Here is a 17717-nt window from a genome sequence, read left to right as displayed (position 1 = left end):
GCTCACCAAGAGAGATCATTCCTCTTGAATGAGTCAATTGCACTAGTGCTTTTGAAATGGGAAGTTCACACTGGGCTGGGGATCCAATAGATAAAGCACCTGGGAGGAAGGAGAACTAAACAGTGATTGCTGCTCCTTAAATGGTTGCTTGATGTGGAGATGTGTTTATTTTCCATCGCAATAACCTCCAAATATTGGTGGCCTCCGGGTCTGAGCTACCGAAGGACTGTGGTTGCTCCCATCAACTAGCCATTTTCTTCTCTGTAGTTGCTAAAAACCCAGCTTTCCCATTCTGCCACCTGGTGGACCCAGCGAGAGGAAACACTCTGAGCAAGTATTAACCTTAGCTGCCCTGCGCAAGACCCTATAACCACCCCCCCCCCCCCCACGTCTTCTCCGCAGTCTTCCGCCAAGCCAACATTGTTGAGCACCCGCTATGTGCCGGGAACTGGGTAGTTCTAGGCTTTGGATATTTTAACCAAAACTATGAATTCCCTTGAAACAGAATTCTGAAATATATCATGACAGCAAATTGTCATTAACAGAAGAAGTCCTTACAGATTTTTTTAGCAGAGCTTTGGCCTATGAGAAACCTTCATCCACCCTACATCCAATATCCTCACGCAGAAATCCCTTAGGATGGCTTACATGGCCGGCAGAGTACACTAATACACTAACCCCACAATGCGCTCTTCTGGAAGAAATGACATTTTCTTCTCGCCCGCAGATGATGAGGAGATGTCCCTGAGCGCCGAGCCTGAGTCCGCGGACATTCGGGACAGCCCCATGAACAGCCTGTTGGCCAGCAGCCGCGGGGAGCCTCCCGGCGAGGCACCGGAGCTCCCCAGGGGCTCCAAGCCCGAGCCGCTGAGCCAGGGCAGCGCCGGGGACGCTGCCGGGAACGGGAGCCTGGAGCTGGCCGAGCCGGTTGAGGAAGCGGCAGGTACCAACGAGGCAGGAGACGACGGCGCGGGCTCTGTGGGACCTGACGGGGCTGGGGAGCTTCTGGGCCCGGGGCGTGAGGACGCCGAGCCCGCCCTGAGTGCGGAAGAACTGGCGGAGCGGCTGGAGCTGGGTGGGGAGGTGCCCCCACCGGGGCTGCTGGAGGACAGCGAAGGCCCGGGCGGCACCGGGGAGCCCGAGGCAGAGGAAGCGGCCACAGAGAGCCGGGCGGGGGGAGAGGAGGAGAAGGAGCAGGCGGAGGAGGAGGAGGGCGACGTGTCCGCCCTGGGGCAGGGGGAGGACAGGCTGCAGCTGCGGGCCTCGGTGAAGAGGAAAAGCAGGCCGTGCTCCTTGCCGGTGTCCGAGCTGGAGACTGTGATCGCGTCCGCCTGCGGAGACCCCGAGACCCCGCGGACACACTACATCCGCATCCACACCCTGCTGCACAGCATGCCCTCCGCCCAGGGCGGCGGCGCCGCGAGCGACGACGGCGCCGAGGAGGAGGCCACCCTCCAAGACGCCTCGGAGAAAGACGGGCTCAGCGAGGTGGACACGCTAGCTGCCGCGCCGCCTCCCCTCGAAGAGGATGGGGAGGAACTCGAGGGGGCTACTCCAGGCACGGCGACCCCCGGCCACTCCGGCCTGACCAACGGCCTGGGCCCGGACGGCGACACGCTCCCCAGCACAGGGAGTGAGAGCGACTCGAGTCCCCGGCAGGGCGGGGACCACAGCTGCGAGGGCTGTGACACGTCCTGCTGCAGCCCCTCCTGCTACAGCTCCTCGTGCTACAGCACGTCCTGCTACAGCAGCTCCTGCTACAGCGCCTCCTGCTATAGCCCCTCCTGTTACAACGGCAGCAGGTTCGCCAGCCACACCCGCTTCTCCTCCGTGGACAGCGCCAAGATCTCTGAGAGCACCGTCTTCTCGTCGCAAGACGATGAGGAGGAGGAGAACAGCGCGTTCGAATCTGTGCCCGACTCGGTGCAGAGCCCGGAGCTGGACCCGGAGTCGGCAAATGGCGCCGGGCCGTGGCACGACGAGCTGGCCGCCCCCGCCGCCAGCGTGGCAAGAACCGTGGAAGGTCTGGAATCCCCCGTGGCAGGGCCAAGCAATCGGAGAGAAGGTTAGACCTCAAACCTGATCAGAGTGAGAATAGGACCAGCAGGGGGACACAGGTCTCACCAACATGGTTTAAAAACAAGTGAGAGGATCAGTCTCCAGTGGGGTTGCTGGGGCAATGTACGCCTGTCCTGTACATGTATGTGTGCATGCGTATATGTGTATGTAAGTATTCGTGACTGTGAAGAGCAGACATCCACCACCTCTCAGGTAGACACCAAGAATCACAACTAGCACACTCATGTGAGTGTGCACTTGTATGTGTGCATCTCTGTTTTAACTAATCGTTAGAACTGGTTAGTGTACATGTTACCTTTCTAGTCTTGACAGTGACCAGAGCACCAACAGGAGTATCTCATGATATAAGCAGAAAATATTCATCAACATTCAGTGGATAATGTATAAATACCTGCTCACTTCCCAAAACATACTGAAGATTAGCAATAAATGTTAATATAAATTGAAAGAACATTGATTTTACCTCTGCTTTAGAATTTAACTTAGCCTGTGTACATATGGATATGTATAGCTTACATATATTTGTCATTATTTCTGTCTGCTCAGTTCTCGTTATTGTTGGTTTTGGTTTTTTGTTTTGTTTTTGTTTTGTTTTTTTACTATTATTCAATCCAAAAACAAAAACAGTTCACCCATTTCTCTCACCCCCACTGCCCCCGGCAACCATCAATCTGTTCCCTGTTCTCTTGAAAAACTACAAGACAGTAATGAAAGAAATTGATGAAGACACAAATAAATGGAAAGGTATTCCATACTGATGGATTGGATGAATCGATATTGTTAAAATGTCCATGCTACCCAAAGCAGTATTATTGCAAGATTGCAAGATTCCATGCAATCCCTATCAAAATTCTGATGGCATGTTTCACGAAAATAGAACAAACAACCCTATAATTTATATGGAACCATGAAAGACCCCAAATAGCCAAAGCAATCTTGAGAAAGAAGAACAAAGCTGGAGGCATCATGTTCTCTGATTTCAAACTACATTACAAAGCTATCGTAATTAATTACGGTTTTGTTTTTTGTTGTTTTTTGTTAGTTTTGTTTTGTTTTGGCTATTTTGGCTAATGGAAGGAAAAATAACAGGAATTCGTAAATTGCTTTGTTTCAAGTGGGATTCTAACCTAAAAGCTGCCACCTTCAGGTTTAAAATGTATTCAGTATTTTAACTCCAGATGTTTCTTCTTAGTCATGCCTGTGGAATCGTATGTAAAATTAACTCACATTTCTTTATCCAGAATTGGGAACCATTTTCCAGTCAAGTGACAGTGACATGGGGGAAATAATTCAAAGGGCACAAAATAATATGAAATAATTCAGTTGTTTTAAGAGCAAAAAATATAGATTCTGCTATTTTTCTGTTCTACTGCTTATATTAGCTTCCAAACAAAGGTGGTGGTATTGTCTCTAGATTGTAAGCTCATCAAGGGCCAGAACTGTATTTTCTTTATGTTTCATTCTTAGCACCTACACAAATGCCTGACACCTGTAAATTTTTATAGGAACCAAAGTGAGCACAAAAATTCATCCTGAGTATTTAGCAATGCCCAATTCTACATTTCAGAAAGTGGTACATGGGCTAAGGAGAAGTGTGAGAAGACTGGAAAAGAAAGAGAAACACAGAGAGGAAACCATAGTGGCATAGAATAGGAAAAGGCACAATTGAAAACGGGACAGACAATTCCTTTCTTTAATGTGGATGTTTTGAGTCCCTTTGTTCTGGGCCAGATGCTATGTGCTGAGCACAGGGAGATGGATCAGTGTCAGAACCTGTGAAAGGTGCTCAGTAATTATTAACAATTAAAAATAAGTATAGTATAAGGAGATTTGGGGATACACACATAAAGGGCGCAACTAGGAGCTGGCAGGGATATTTTAGTCCAGAGGTCGGCAAACTTTTTTTATAAAGGGCCAGACAATAAATATTTCAGGCTTTATAGATCAAGAGATAAAATTAAGCAACTCTTCTCACCAAAGGCTACTCTTTTTTTTTTTTTTTTTTTAACAGTTTTACCTAGCTCAGAGCCATATAAAAACAAGGCCAGATTCGTAGTTTGTCAACCTGCTGCAGCCTATGGTATATATTTTGACTGCTGTGTTGGGAGACAACCCACATATGATTAGTTGAAAATTGGCTCAGTAAACAATTGCCTTCATATATAAAGGCATTATGAAAACAAAAACAAAACAAAACAAACAAAACAAAACGCTGCCCATGCCTTTGAGGGACTAACAGCCCAATGGGGGAAAACTCCTCTTTAACAGAAAGGACAGGAAAGCATTTCAGAGACCTAGTGGAAGTCTTTGCAGGGAAGTTTTTTAAAGACATTTCTGAATTCCTGAATTCTGCAGACTATAAACTCAGAAGAGGTTAAGAAGCACCTACAGGCTTCACTCAGGTGGTTGCAAGGGGCAATCCGAAGATTCCTGAGACTGTCAATCTCACGAAGGCTGGGCATATGTTGGCGCGCGTGACTTCTTCACAGCCCATCTTCTCCCCTGTCAGCAGTGAGCCCCTGAGCTACCTGTGTCAGTGATGTGGCTCTGTCCCTCACTGGCACATGCTCTGAGAAAGCAGGGCTTCACCACAACCCACCCGATATTTGCACAAGAATCTTCTTCCACAAGAATCACTGGTGCCCCTTTACTGTGACTTCTAAGATTGCAAATTCTTTCAGTTAACTTAGCAAAGGTAGACTTACCATACCCATGCCCGCAAAACTGCATCTGCAGCAATTTTGGGAAGATGTGTTCTGTATCTATTTTTTGCTTTTTTTCCCCCTCTGTGAAAACCTCATTTTTAACCTCAACATAAAATACTTTTTTAAAAAATTGTCTGCAGATCGAATGAAAAGAGCAATATAAAGTTGTGATTTGAGCTCGGGCCCTGGAGTCAGGCCTCCTGGGTTTAATTCAGCCCCGCCACTTTCTGGCTGTGATACCCAAGCCGAGTTACCTGAGTGCTCTATGCCCTTGTCTGAAATGGGTGCAGAGGTAGAATCTATTTCAAAGGCTTGTGGGAAGGATTAAATGAGATAATACATATGAAGCGCTTGACTCTCGTTGAGTGAGGGTTCTTCCAAGCAGAGAAGCAGTGAGGCTAACTTTTTAAGTGGAATATGTTTCCTTCTCAGGGATTCTAGCAGCTCTGAACACTTGCTTTGTGTTTGAGGCAAGGGTGAGTGTGTGGAGCCGTGGCCTCTGCAGAACAGAATCGCTTGCTTCTTTCGTGCGCTCCATCCATTCAGTAGGCTGAGCTGCGCCCGTCACATCATTGCATTTGCTTGGGTTTCACGAGCAGGCGGGGTCAGCTCCATTAACCCCAGCGAGCGGCAATATTATGTTTCCACTAGCTTGGAGGAGTAATTAACCTGATTGGTTGAATTAATTACAAGAGGTAAGTTTGTTGTTCTTTTTAAGAAACCAAATTGAAAATGCAGCAGCTGGTGACATAACAACTGTGCCATTGCTTTTTAGTTTCTGACACGAAACACCTACAACGACAAACATGAGTGTGAGATCCACTAAAAACAGAACCCCTATCTGAAGCAGGAGTCAGTTCATAGGAGCTGTGCACTGAGACTCCACCCCAGGATTTGAGTCACATACCAAAGTTTGCACAAGAAACCATGCTATATACTTAACATTTAAAAGGATCCGTTGTTCCTGAATACATCTCTGTTTTTGCTTTACAGTTAGCTCTAGGAATCAAACTGCTAAACTCAACCTGCCTAACTTCCTTCCTAATTAATTTCATCAGTTTTATGGATCCAGAATGAGAAGAAATTACCGTCCTTTCCATGTATGGACATTCTAGGAAGTTTTTGAAATGTGAGATCCCATAAAGATCTTAACCACCGTTTTTCAGTTTCTACCCTTTTTGACTCAAGGGATAATGGAACACGTGATATTTCCATCAGCCATGGAGGGCAGAGGAAGGAGAAGGCCTGACCTTTGTCCTCTGGCTAATAGGGTCTATGTTGAGAGAGCCATGAGCGTGTGAGCTGGAGGGATACCAGTCTGAATGGGGGCTGTCTCGTGGCCCTTCTAGCTCTCCAAAGGTCAAGAGCAATTGCCTCTGATAATATGCCCCAAACAGCTGGTGAGTTGGCCTGCCTTCCACATAGCCACTCTCATGCAGTATTACCAGGACCTGAGGACGTCATGAGATAGGAACATCATTTTAGGACATTGTTCAGTCTATTATAAGTGTGAATGACAATAATATCAGCTATGTCTATAATAATTGAGGCATGCATTCTGTGGATATGTCTACTTCTAAAATCTCTCCATGTCCGTCTTTCTTCCTTCTATCCCACTTCTGTGTTTCAAGTTTTCCTGTCTCAGTCTTCCTGCCTCTTATCTACTTCCTTCGTCTCTTGTCCTTTTCTCTTTCCAGAGCACCCTGACTTGTCTGGTTTTTCCTCAAGATAATCTGGAACAATCACAAGATTCCATACCTGCTTGGCTCCCCACCCCAGCCCCTACGCTCCCATACCACAGGAATATGCCTTCTTGGCCCACCAGTTTCTCAGCCCCATCTTGGAAAGGCACCATCTAAGAATCTCATTCCAAAAACAAAACCTGAAAAACAGCATCTTAGCAGCCCTGTGATGAAACCGATCCAGATAAGGACCTATGGTTTTACACTGGCTCACCGAGTTTTATGGGACCTTAGAAATGCCACACTTCCCTCAGACAGGCCTGTTTCTTTAGCTGGGCTAGAGTCAGGCTCTGCTCATTTTCTTTTGTGTCCCTGTCTGATGCCACCTTCCCATCAAAGAAAAGTCAGGTGGTTATAGAATCAGACCCTGATCCCCACATATTGGTCTGTGTGGTACAGATCATAGTCATGAAGTGTTTATTTTCTTTGGGGTTTGAAACAAAAAAGTGCCCTCTACTCCCTCTCTCATGAATGACTGTGAATGTAGCAAACTGACATAAAAAACAGATTTCCCATCCTGGGATTTTTTTTCTTGTACTAGTTTGTTTTACGGTCATGCGTTTTTGATGGCGTTGCTGCAGCAATGAGTGAATCTGAATGTCTTGACTATCTTGTCCGTAGGTGAATGTCCTATACTCCATAATTCCCAGCCAGTAAGCCAGCTTCCTTCCTTGAGGCCTGAACATCATCACTACCCAACAATCGATGAGCCTCTTCCACCAAGTAAGCTTTAGTTTTTAAAATCTATGTCTTAATTCTTCCTATCAAGTCTGAACAGGTCAGTATGAACTTGTATGTACACATCCAAACTCTTCCCCAACTCCATACTTCACACTGTGATCAAAAATCAATATGGCACCTACTACTATAAAAATGGGGCATTTTGGACTAATGATTTCAGTATGTGGTCTTGAAGAGATAACACAGTATTTTCAGTGCCCCCTCACCTTCTGAAACAGAGAGTATTTCTTTATAAGACTTGACTAGTCCTTGCAAACTGCACCTGACCTTTAAGTCCTAAATTCTACTATTTCATATTTAAAAGTTCACAGGTCAAAATAGAATAATTCTATTGTTCTCCATTGGACCTATTATGCCACAGGCACCTCCATATAATAAAACATTCCACCCAAGAGAATGAAAGAAGTTGCGTTTTCCTTACTATTAACTTCCATCAATAGGAGACAGTCTCAAATTTCTTCTGTAGTTCTTAGGGGTTTCCAGAAAAAAATATATACGTATTATCTTTAGGGATGGTATTCCACATCATTTTCTGGTAACTGCAAAACTGCAAGACTAAGAAAAAATGCCTATTCCCTGATGCATCGATTCTTGATAATGTGATATATTTTGCATTTGCACCATTCTTGTCCTATTCAGTTGTACTTTATCACTGACAAAGCAATAAATACCTTGAATATGTAAACATTTAAAAGAACACTGTATTTGTTTTGGGGGGGGTCAAGGCAAACATTATGTTCTTTAACTTTTGATAACCGATTTCTTTATTTATACATTGATTTATGGATAGTCCACAAAAGACTAGTAAAATTTCAGTGTCTATACTTTCTACTTAGCACTTATATAAAAATATCTATCACATGTTCTCTCCAGTGAAGGAACACTTTCCCCACAATAAATAACCTATCAATGCATGTATGCATGAATTGACTTCCAATCCATGCAAGAGTAATAACTAGTTATGTACACAAACCTTGTAAATAATTGAATGTAAGTATATTTCAAAGAATTGCTTTATACAAGCTGCTTTCAATAATGAAAACAAGTTCATAGATTTCAATTCTCTGTTCATGCAACCCTGAAAAATATTACAGAAGCTGTTAGTGAAGCCTTATAACAGAATTTTCTAGGTAATCTCATATGGTACATGGATGACTTCATTACTGATATTCATTCAACAAATATTCATTAAATGCTCACTCTGTGTGAAGTACTATCTTAGGCAAACAAAACAGACCAAAGATCCCTGCCCTCATGGAGCTTATAGTCTAGCCTGACAGAGACCTATGAATAATAAGAAGAGTGAATGAGGCAATAGTATAACATGTTAGATGGTAATAAGTGCTATGGCAGAGCATGAGCAGAGCATGCTAAGGGGAATTTGGAGTATATGGTGGTGGCTGGTTTGCCATTTTAAATAGGGTGGTCAGGTAGGCTTCATTGAGAGGCAACATTTGAAGCTAGCCTTAGAGGAGGTAAGAAGGTTATCCTTGGGGAGGAAGAGCTTTCTGAGAAAAGAGAACTGCCTGCCTGGTAGGTTTGAAGAACAGCATGGAGGCAGTGTGTCTGGAATGGATTTAGGAAGGAAGAGAGCAGTGGCTGATAAGGTCAGGGAGATATCAGGGACTGGATCACAGAGGGCCTTGTAGATCACTTAAAAGCTTCGGCTTTTACTCTGAATAAAAGGGGAACATTGTAGATGTAGAGAGAAGAAATGACATTCTCTGACTTAGGTTTCTATGGTTGCTCTGTTGGCATTAAATTTGGAAGAGGAAGGACAGAAGCATGAGACCCAACATAAGGTTATCACTGTGGCCCAGGTGAGAGGCAGTGGTGGCTTAGGCCCAGGTGGGAGCAGTGGAGGTGGTGAGGACTGGTCAAGTTCTAGACATATGTTTTGTAGGTAGATTTGTTGACAGATTAGATGTGATGTGTGAGACAAAGATAGGAATCAAGAATGGCCTCAAAAATTTTAACCTAGAAGGATGGAGTTGCCCTCAACTGACATGGGAAGGGAAGGCTGATGATAGAGCATGTTTGGGTGGGAACGATCTGAAGTGTGGTTTTGATCAAGTTATACTGGAGATGTTATCCAGGTAGTGATGTCAAGAAGGCAATTGGATATGTGGCTAAAGTTCAAGGGAAAGGTCTAGACTACAAACATGGTATTGCATTTGTTAAAGCAAAAAGAAAAAAAAGGGGGGAGGAGCAGTTTCACAGGCTTTTGTTAGTATAATAACTAAAAATGATACATTATTAGGCTCTACATTGTTCCTAGACTTCTTGGAAAAGATATACTTCTGTATCTTATAGGTCTTTCAGTCACAAACGAACGACCCTAACTTGCCCCACCATCATGAAGGTAATCACTGGCAGAAATCTATTTACACAACACAGTCCTAAATCCATCAGGACATGCTGAGGCCTGAAATGCTGTCTTTCTTTACACAATATGTGAAAGCAAATTCTTTACAAAGCAATCCAGAAAATACACTTATAATCTGTAAGTGCGCTTAGCTATTACTTTCTGAATATTTGTAAGAACTTAGCACTATGCATTTACAATTAGCACTATTTGTTGTTTAATATATTGACAGGATGGCCTGTCCACCTGGCTTGCTATCCTTTTCCATGAGAGATTTGGAAATATGGAAACTTGTACAGTGAAATTGTTATTACCACTGCGCTATTCTCTAATGTTTTCCCTAGCAAATTTCTGAGACTTGAGCCATGTCTTTGAAGGAATCCTTCCTTTACTATAGGAACCTGGAGGGCGGAGGCATTAGTTTCTCAGCAGTGTGTCCAGGGGACCTGGCATGGTGTCACTCCTAGAGAGTGTTGGGAGGAGTGTGTTTAATTGAACTAGAGACCACAATACTCTTCAAAGATTAATGTTCATTCTTTGTTGTAAGACAGTCATGTTGAATTCAAGAAAAAAAGTGTCCAATTGCTACTAATTTGGGAATCACTGAAATTCCAACATTAACTACCTAGTAGTTACACATATGCATGCACAATTTCATCAGTGAGCTAATTAACATTTACAACTAACAGTTGAGCTGGATTATATAGTAAGCAATTTCAATCAACACCTCCTAGAATATAGTTATACAATCTGACTCCATTTTCCTTCAGTTTGTCTTAGATAAGGTAAATTTGGTGTTTTCTGGTATTTTGGTTTTCATTGGGCATTATTTGACAATTCCTCAGGTAAATGTCAGACATAAGCCACAATCTTCACAAACAGATGTACCATGCACATATAATACCAAAATTAAACCAAATACATTGATTTTTTTCCTTAAGAAAATTGAGAGTTGCTATGTCATTACCTGAATAATCATTTTTCAATAGAATTGTTAATATCTGACCTACTCCCAAAAGCTATTGCTTTTTTCACTTAAAAAGCTGAATAGTTTCCCTCCATTTGCAGCCATTTTTGCTTTTTCTTCTTTAATCAAATGCATTTTTCAGCATAACTTTATCATGAAGCTGTTATTTCCAGCACGTTTTCACATGTGGACTCCAAAAGCTTTGCCCATTGCTGTACAGCAGACATTGCTCTTGTGTGTGAAGCTCAGATATGTATGTATTATTTCCAGCTCTCCCAGTTTCGAGGACTTTTCCACCCACCCACACACCCCCCCATATGTATTATGTAGTGTATCATCCATGCTTCTACCTTTCAGTCTGTTGGTTTTGAAATCTGAGAAGTAAAGGAATTTATCTTAGTCTTGGGCTCCCTCTGCTGTTTGCCATGGTTATTTATCAACAGAGAGGTATTTAAGCGCTTGATGTGTGTTAATAGTCGTTATTGGTTTTGTTTTGTTTTGTTTTGTCAAGAGATATTTGGCAGCCACAGGTGGGTTGAATGTACACTGTGAACCTACAACTTGTCAAAAGGATGGTTTGAAGGGATCAAATCCGTCCATTCTTCCTCTCAAGAGGAATGGCAATCAATCAAGGTTGCTAAGTATTGAATAGAGGTCCTCTGAAGTTTCAGGTACAGTATCTTAGAACTGTAGTTAAAGGTGGTTTGAACGTGAGGGCCATCGTTCCCTCACCCACTAGTTGCTGTCCCTCAGATTTAGCAAAAAAAGGATTCTCCAGCATCAGACTGTGCACTCTCAGTGCAGGATGCTTCCAGTCTTCCAGCTGTAAGTTGAGTAGCCAACAAGATTGACATGATGGAAATTGTTAAAGGAAGAAATAAAGTAAATATCAGCCTTTCTCTTTAGAAAATGTTAGACTTTTTAACACAGGTCGTATTTGAGGAAACAGTTACTGTTTAAAATGGCCCAGCAGAGAGGCTGAGTCCAGTAGGCTCTCTTTTGGAATGCCAATTCAGTCCCAGTACCTCAGAAGTCAGGGCAGGTGCTGTGAGCAGTGTCTGGCCTTCAGCCAGTAACCAATAGGGAGTTCTACCCACAGAAGACCCGGAAGTGGTATCTGTTTCGCATGAATCAATAGTTTGTCCTTGATTTTTATTTTTGCCTTTTTATTACACACTAGACTGGGAAGCTCGCATTGACAGCCACGGGCGGGTCTTTTATGTGGACCACGTGAACCGCACGACCACCTGGCAGCGGCCGACAGCAGCAGCCACCCCCGACGGGATGCGGAGATCGGGGTCCATCCAGCAGATGGAGCAACTCAACAGGCGGTTGGTGATCAGCATGCAGTGAGCCCCTGTGAAGCACTGGGAAAGGAGAGTGGCAGCCAGAGAAGCCCCCTCTTACACTTTTCTGCTCAGATTGTATGAGGAGACTGGGAAGTAATTATGTATCTTAAGAAAACCATTTACAGTAGGTACTTGGGAAGCTAGACTCAGAATTTGGTGGCAGGAGCCAAGCTAAAGTCTGAATGTCATTTAAGCATAGACAATCCTCTGAACTTCTTGATGGCACATGCTTGAAACGAGGTGTTCTTAAACCAACAGCCCCCAGAACGCCCGCCCCCTGCCCAGTATTTTCTGAGGGTGCCCCTATTCCACGAACCGTCCAGAAATTGTATGCAAAATCATATATGGATGCACATTTTTCTGTCCGACTGGTCCATATGAGACTCTCAAAAGGGTCCAGAACTCAAACAGCTGAAAACATGCCAAGGATGGTTCCATAGAATATTAAAAGCTGCCTGGAGACGAAAAAAAAAAAAAAAGAAAAAAAAAAAAAACCTGTTCTAAATCACTGTATTCATGTTTGCCCTGGTCTCCTAATTGCTATATACTCAGAAATAGTAATTCCTAAAAAGTTTTCATCTTAGAAAAAGAAATCTTTAAAAACAGTTTTTGAGAATTGTTTTGTCTAAAAGCTAGACCCTTACTTAACTTGTAAAGATGCCATTTTGTTTTTAACCTGTAAATGAGACCCAACATAACATTTCTCTCATGCTGTAAGCTAGCATGAGCATCGTATGACCTCTTGCTTCAGGCCAAGACTGCAGCTTTGGGATACTTTTAGTAGCCAGGAATGCAAACTTCACCTGTCTCCACATGCCATCTCATTAGTACAAAATAAAGGAATGGTTGGGAGGAATTATAAAGAATAAGGAGCCCCATGGGCTTGAGGGACACATCTCTTGATAACAGATTTCCTTTGGAAATTAACTGTATCAGCCAGAAAAATAAAGTGGACAGTTTAGTCCTATGAAAAAATACACAGAGACAAAAAATTTCAACTTCTAGTTACTGTTGTACACAGAGCAGCATGATTTGGTAAAAATCATCAGGATTCTTTAATTGCTTGAGCATTGGGAAGACATTCACTTTCCACTTTTTCTCCATCAGTAGCCGAGCGTTTAAAGTCAAAATGAGAATCAGGAAGGATTTTCATTGGCAGTGCATTTCTCTACAGTCATTCCCACAGAAAGAAAACACATTACAAGAGGAACTTGTGATAACCCAGTTTTACTAGATATGAATGCACCAAAACTCCATGGGAGAGTCCTTTCATGATGATTGCAACCAAACTCCTGTAAATAAAAAATGTAGAGGACACAGCAAGCTCATTTTACGTAGAGCCCGGGTTGAAATTCCACAGGCAGAAATAGTCTCTAGGTCTGTCTTGCCAGAACAGAGAGGCTGAAATTGGGAGAGCATCACCAGGCTATATCTATGAGAGGTGCAGTTTGAGCACTAGAAGAAAACAATAAATCAAAGCAAAGTAAGCACCTTGACCTCTGACATAAAAATCCATGAAAGTTCATCATGTTCGTGTTGTATAATATAAAAATTAGTCCAAGTCCATCCTGAATCAGGCCTCTAGAGAAGTTCTGAAGGCTTTAATGTGTAAATTCCTGTGCCCTCCATGGAGCCCAACACTCTGGGAGAGGCAGCCAGACTTTGCGGAATAGGAAGTTGTGTTTTGCTGCATCCATCTGGACAGATAAAAAGAAAAGGAATTTAAAGATTTGAGAAAGTACTTATTTCTTGTGAAAAAGCCTACTTAGGGAAGGAAAGGTCAGATGACCTTGAGATAAGTATTCAGGCTCTTCAGCACTTATCTTAAGCTATCACTTTCAAGCGCGTACGGTTTTTTAGTGATTTGGCATGATAACAGCAGCCACAGAAAGTATACTGCCAGTCTTTTCCCCATCACGGATGTGATCAGTCACAGGGGTCAGTTTTTGATAACCTGCAGTTGGTTATCGGGAGGAGTTTACAACCATCACTGTCTAACAGCAAAACGGAAATATTGTCAGTGTTGCAAGAAGATGTAGGGGAGGAAAACTTCCTAAGGAAGGAAACTTCTAGGTTCTTGACGTAAGATTAACATGAGAAAAGCAAACTTAATTTCTTATGGATGGGAGCTCCTAGAAATATGAGACTCAAAGAAGTGACCAAAGCAGACAACTTTTATATCTTTTAGAGAAAGAAACATTTGGGGTGGAGCAGGGGATGAAGAATTGACAAGACAAAAAAGTTTCGGCTTGGGGTAATAAATTAGTGAAGAGTAACAAGGTTTGTTTACACAGTCTTCCCCACCCTGATTCCCTATCCCTGGTGATAAGGATGACTTCCAGCATCCGGGTACAGGAAGTGTGCCCTTCACAAGGCGAATTCATTTCCTCCTTTCAGGAGAACAGAGGAGGGTCAGAGTGTCCTTCTGCACTGGCTGGTTTTTAAGTAACTTTAATTCAAAATAATCAATATGCCAAAATGGCATACTTTAAGGTGGCCTGCCCTGGACCCCATCAAAGGAGTTTCCCTGGACTCCTGACAGCATGATTGTGAAAGTCAGGTGTGTTTGTGCAAGGAGACACACACTGAGAAATGCAGACAGAGTGCACAAAGCAGCCTATGGTGACCACACTCAAACTTGGCCATTCCCCAAACTTAGCACACCCTTCCTAGCCTTTATAGCTTTGCCACGTGCTCCTACTGCACAGACGTCCCTCACTGTCTGCCTTCCACCTGGTATCCGTCTCCATTCTGCAAAGGCTCAATGAGAACATCGTGTGGTCCCGGAAATCTTCCCAGAACCCTCCAAACAGAGCCCGTGGTCACCTCTACTACAACCCTATGACTGATCGTGCCTGCCTCGAGCACAGTCCTTACCTTCCATCTTATTCTTCTCTGTATCCCTGCCAGTGCCTGGGATGGTGCCAGAGTTTAACAGGACTCAGTGTAAGACAGTTTCTCTAGTTAATTCTTACACTTTCAGAATATCCTGAATTAATTAAATTTACCTTCACAGATATTTATTGAGCAAACAGAAGATAGAAGTATATATTCGCATTTTAAATAATACACTTAAGGTTGGTTTTTTAGTTATTTGGATGAAGTTTTTCTATTATTGAGAAATGGAATTTTTAAATAGGAAAAAAAAGTGATGTATACATAACTCTTCCACCCCAAGGTTGACCTTTGAAAAAAATCTTACCTCTCTTTAATCTCCATGTACATGCACAGGACTTGCATAGTTGTGATGATAAAATATAGTTAGTTTTATATTCACATTTCACTTGCCACACTATAAGCATTTTCCTATTGCTACATAGCCTTAAGAGTATCATTTAGATGGTTGTGTAGTATTCCAATGAATGGATGTACTTTAGTTAATTTGCCATTTTATTGGATGTTTTCCTCGCTGCTTTTTATCACTATTTTGGATGAGGCTAAAGTTCCTGTTAAATATTAGTATTGTCTTATGTAGAATGTTTCCTGGGGGTTATAGTTCCAAAAGAGCAGGCCAAGGGGGATCACTGTGGTTTTGGTATTTGATATCAATGCCTAAATGTTTTTTAAAGTGTTTCTGCGGTTTCAGTATGCCAGCAACAATAGCTTTACTTGGTCTTGTCTGTTGGTATGTTTTTGTTGACTTAAGAGGTGCTCCTGGTATTTTGGTTCTTCTTTAGTTTCACTTCTTACAGGGAGAGTCAACTTTTGTTTCCTTAAGCTTTTCTTTTACCAAGTGTAGCTCCTCCCTTGAGAGTTGTGTGTTCTTGGGCTTTGTTTGGGTTTTGTTTGCTTTGGCTTGGTTTTGGAAGGTTTTTTCCTTGTTTGGTTTTGTGTGTGCCTGTGAGGGGAGGGCTGTTCATTTATAAATTAGATATTCCAGTTGTCTTTCTTACCAATTTCCATAAACTCTTTATATAAAATTTGGCCTTTTGCTGAAAAAAAAAAAAAGTCAGTGATGACACTGAAGGATGGTTCTTGATGAAATGTAAGAGAACCTGCTTTCTGACTCCCTCTCTCATCTTTAAAGCAGAGCAAGCCTCTAAGGCTGCCAACCTGCCCTTGCTGAGTGATCCCTCCACAAACTGCTGAGTGACCTTCTTCCCCAAAACTTCCCCTATACTTCAGCAAAGATCAGGGTGGTACCTGAAATTTGAGGCAGTAAGGCACAAGACAACCAAGGTCCAACTGCGGACACAGCAGGTTGCGAAATTACTGACATCTTCATCATCAAATGAGATCATATTTGTTCATTAAAATTCTCTTCTGTGGTCACTGCTCTTTGGGAAGGAAATGTGAGGCTACAACTTTGTTTGTCTAAGCTCTGTTCTGAGTATCTACTGCCAAGTAACAAACCACCCAAACCTGGTGGTGTAAAACAATGATAATTTATTGCTACCATCATTATTATTATCATTATTGTTACTTGTCATTGTTCTCATGGTTGACTGGGTTCAGTGAAGCCATTTTCTCTCGGGGTATCTTATGGTTGTAGTAAGAGTGGGCTGGGGCTGGTGACCCATATATCTGGAGGTTCATGCTGGCTGTTGGCTGGGACCTCAGCTGTGACTGTCAGCCAGAATACCTACATGTGGACTTCCGTGTAGCCTGGGTTTCCTCACAGCATGCCTACAGCATTCCATTACAAACTGTCACTTACATTATTGTCAGTTAGTCAAGGTCGCCACACGATCTTCCCAGACTCAAGGGGAGGGGGCATTGATTCTACTTCTTAAGAGATGAGTCTAGAAGGTTCTAGAAGAGCATGTGGGACTAAAAATATTATTGAACCATTTTTGGAAAATGCAACCTGCCATGAGTCATTTAGGGGATCCTCCCGGCAGCAGCTCCCTTGATCTTTGGCAGGCCCCATGCCTCCCCTGGTCAAAGTTGCACACTTACTCCCACCATGGGGCACTCCCTGAGTTCCAACAAAGAGAACACCTCAGACAGCCATCCTTCCTGACCTTCCCCACAAGGGGGTAAATAAACATGGGTATTTCTCTGTACAATTCTTTGCTCATTCCTGCCCCCTCCATGTTTTCTTATTAGAGGCCTTCTCAGGAATGCCTCACAGTAACTGCTACAGGCGAAGGTGTCTTCTGACAGGTGTCAGGAGTGAGTGGCTGAGCCTCTCTAGATAAAATACAATGTAAAGAAACAACCAGTGATTCTTAAATGTAGATGTAGGTAATGCTACCTGAAGAACTTCTTAGAAATGCAGATTTCAATTTTATTTCAATATCTGCGATTATAACAGTTACTCAGCTGATTTTCTCCCAAGTGGTCAGTCTAGAGACCACACTTGAGAAAAAAATTCTTTTTTAAGGTCAGGGAAAGAGGTCACTGGTCTTCAGAAGCCCTGCCACAACAGACCTTGTCTATCATGGTACGTCCCCCTCGCCCCATGTTAGACTGCATTTGCAGACCTGGTTATTCACTGCTCCCCAGATTCTCGCTCTCCTCCTCTTCATACCTCTTCCTCTACCCTCATATCTCTTCCCTGGGCACAAGACTCATACAGCAACCATCGTTCCCTTGGCTGTTGTCACTTGTATGATCTTAACGACCTCCAAGTCAAGTATCCAAATCCACACCAAATTTTCCCTCCCCACCTGCCTGTCCTCCTCTTAAGTGTTGACTCCTTCACCTGCCTTCACAACTGTGTCCTCTGTCTTCAACCTCCACATCCAGGCAGGCCCCAAGTCCTATTGAGTCTACTTGTAAAATCACACAAATTCTATGGCTAAATTTCTCTTGAATTTGGCTTTT

General features: G+C 43.1%; 1 protein-coding gene across 1 annotated transcript in view; it reads left to right on the top strand.

The window, feature by feature from the left end:
• HECW1 (HECT, C2 and WW domain containing E3 ubiquitin protein ligase 1) overlaps positions 1–17717 on the top strand; it is a 400133-nt gene that overhangs the window by 292877 nt on the left and 89539 nt on the right. Inside the window, exons 13-15 of the mRNA XM_042963608.1 lie at positions 728–2065; positions 7148–7249; positions 11780–11930. Of these exons, the coding sequence (XP_042819542.1) occupies positions 728–2065; positions 7148–7249; positions 11780–11930 (1591 nt within the window). The remainder of the gene's footprint in view (positions 1–727; positions 2066–7147; positions 7250–11779; positions 11931–17717) is intronic.

The sequence above is a fragment of the Panthera tigris genome, chromosome A2 (genome assembly GCF_018350195.1).
Source record: "Panthera tigris isolate Pti1 chromosome A2, P.tigris_Pti1_mat1.1, whole genome shotgun sequence".
NCBI lineage: Eukaryota > Metazoa > Chordata > Mammalia > Carnivora > Felidae > Panthera > Panthera tigris.
This window is presented reverse-complemented; position numbering and strand designations above follow the sequence as displayed.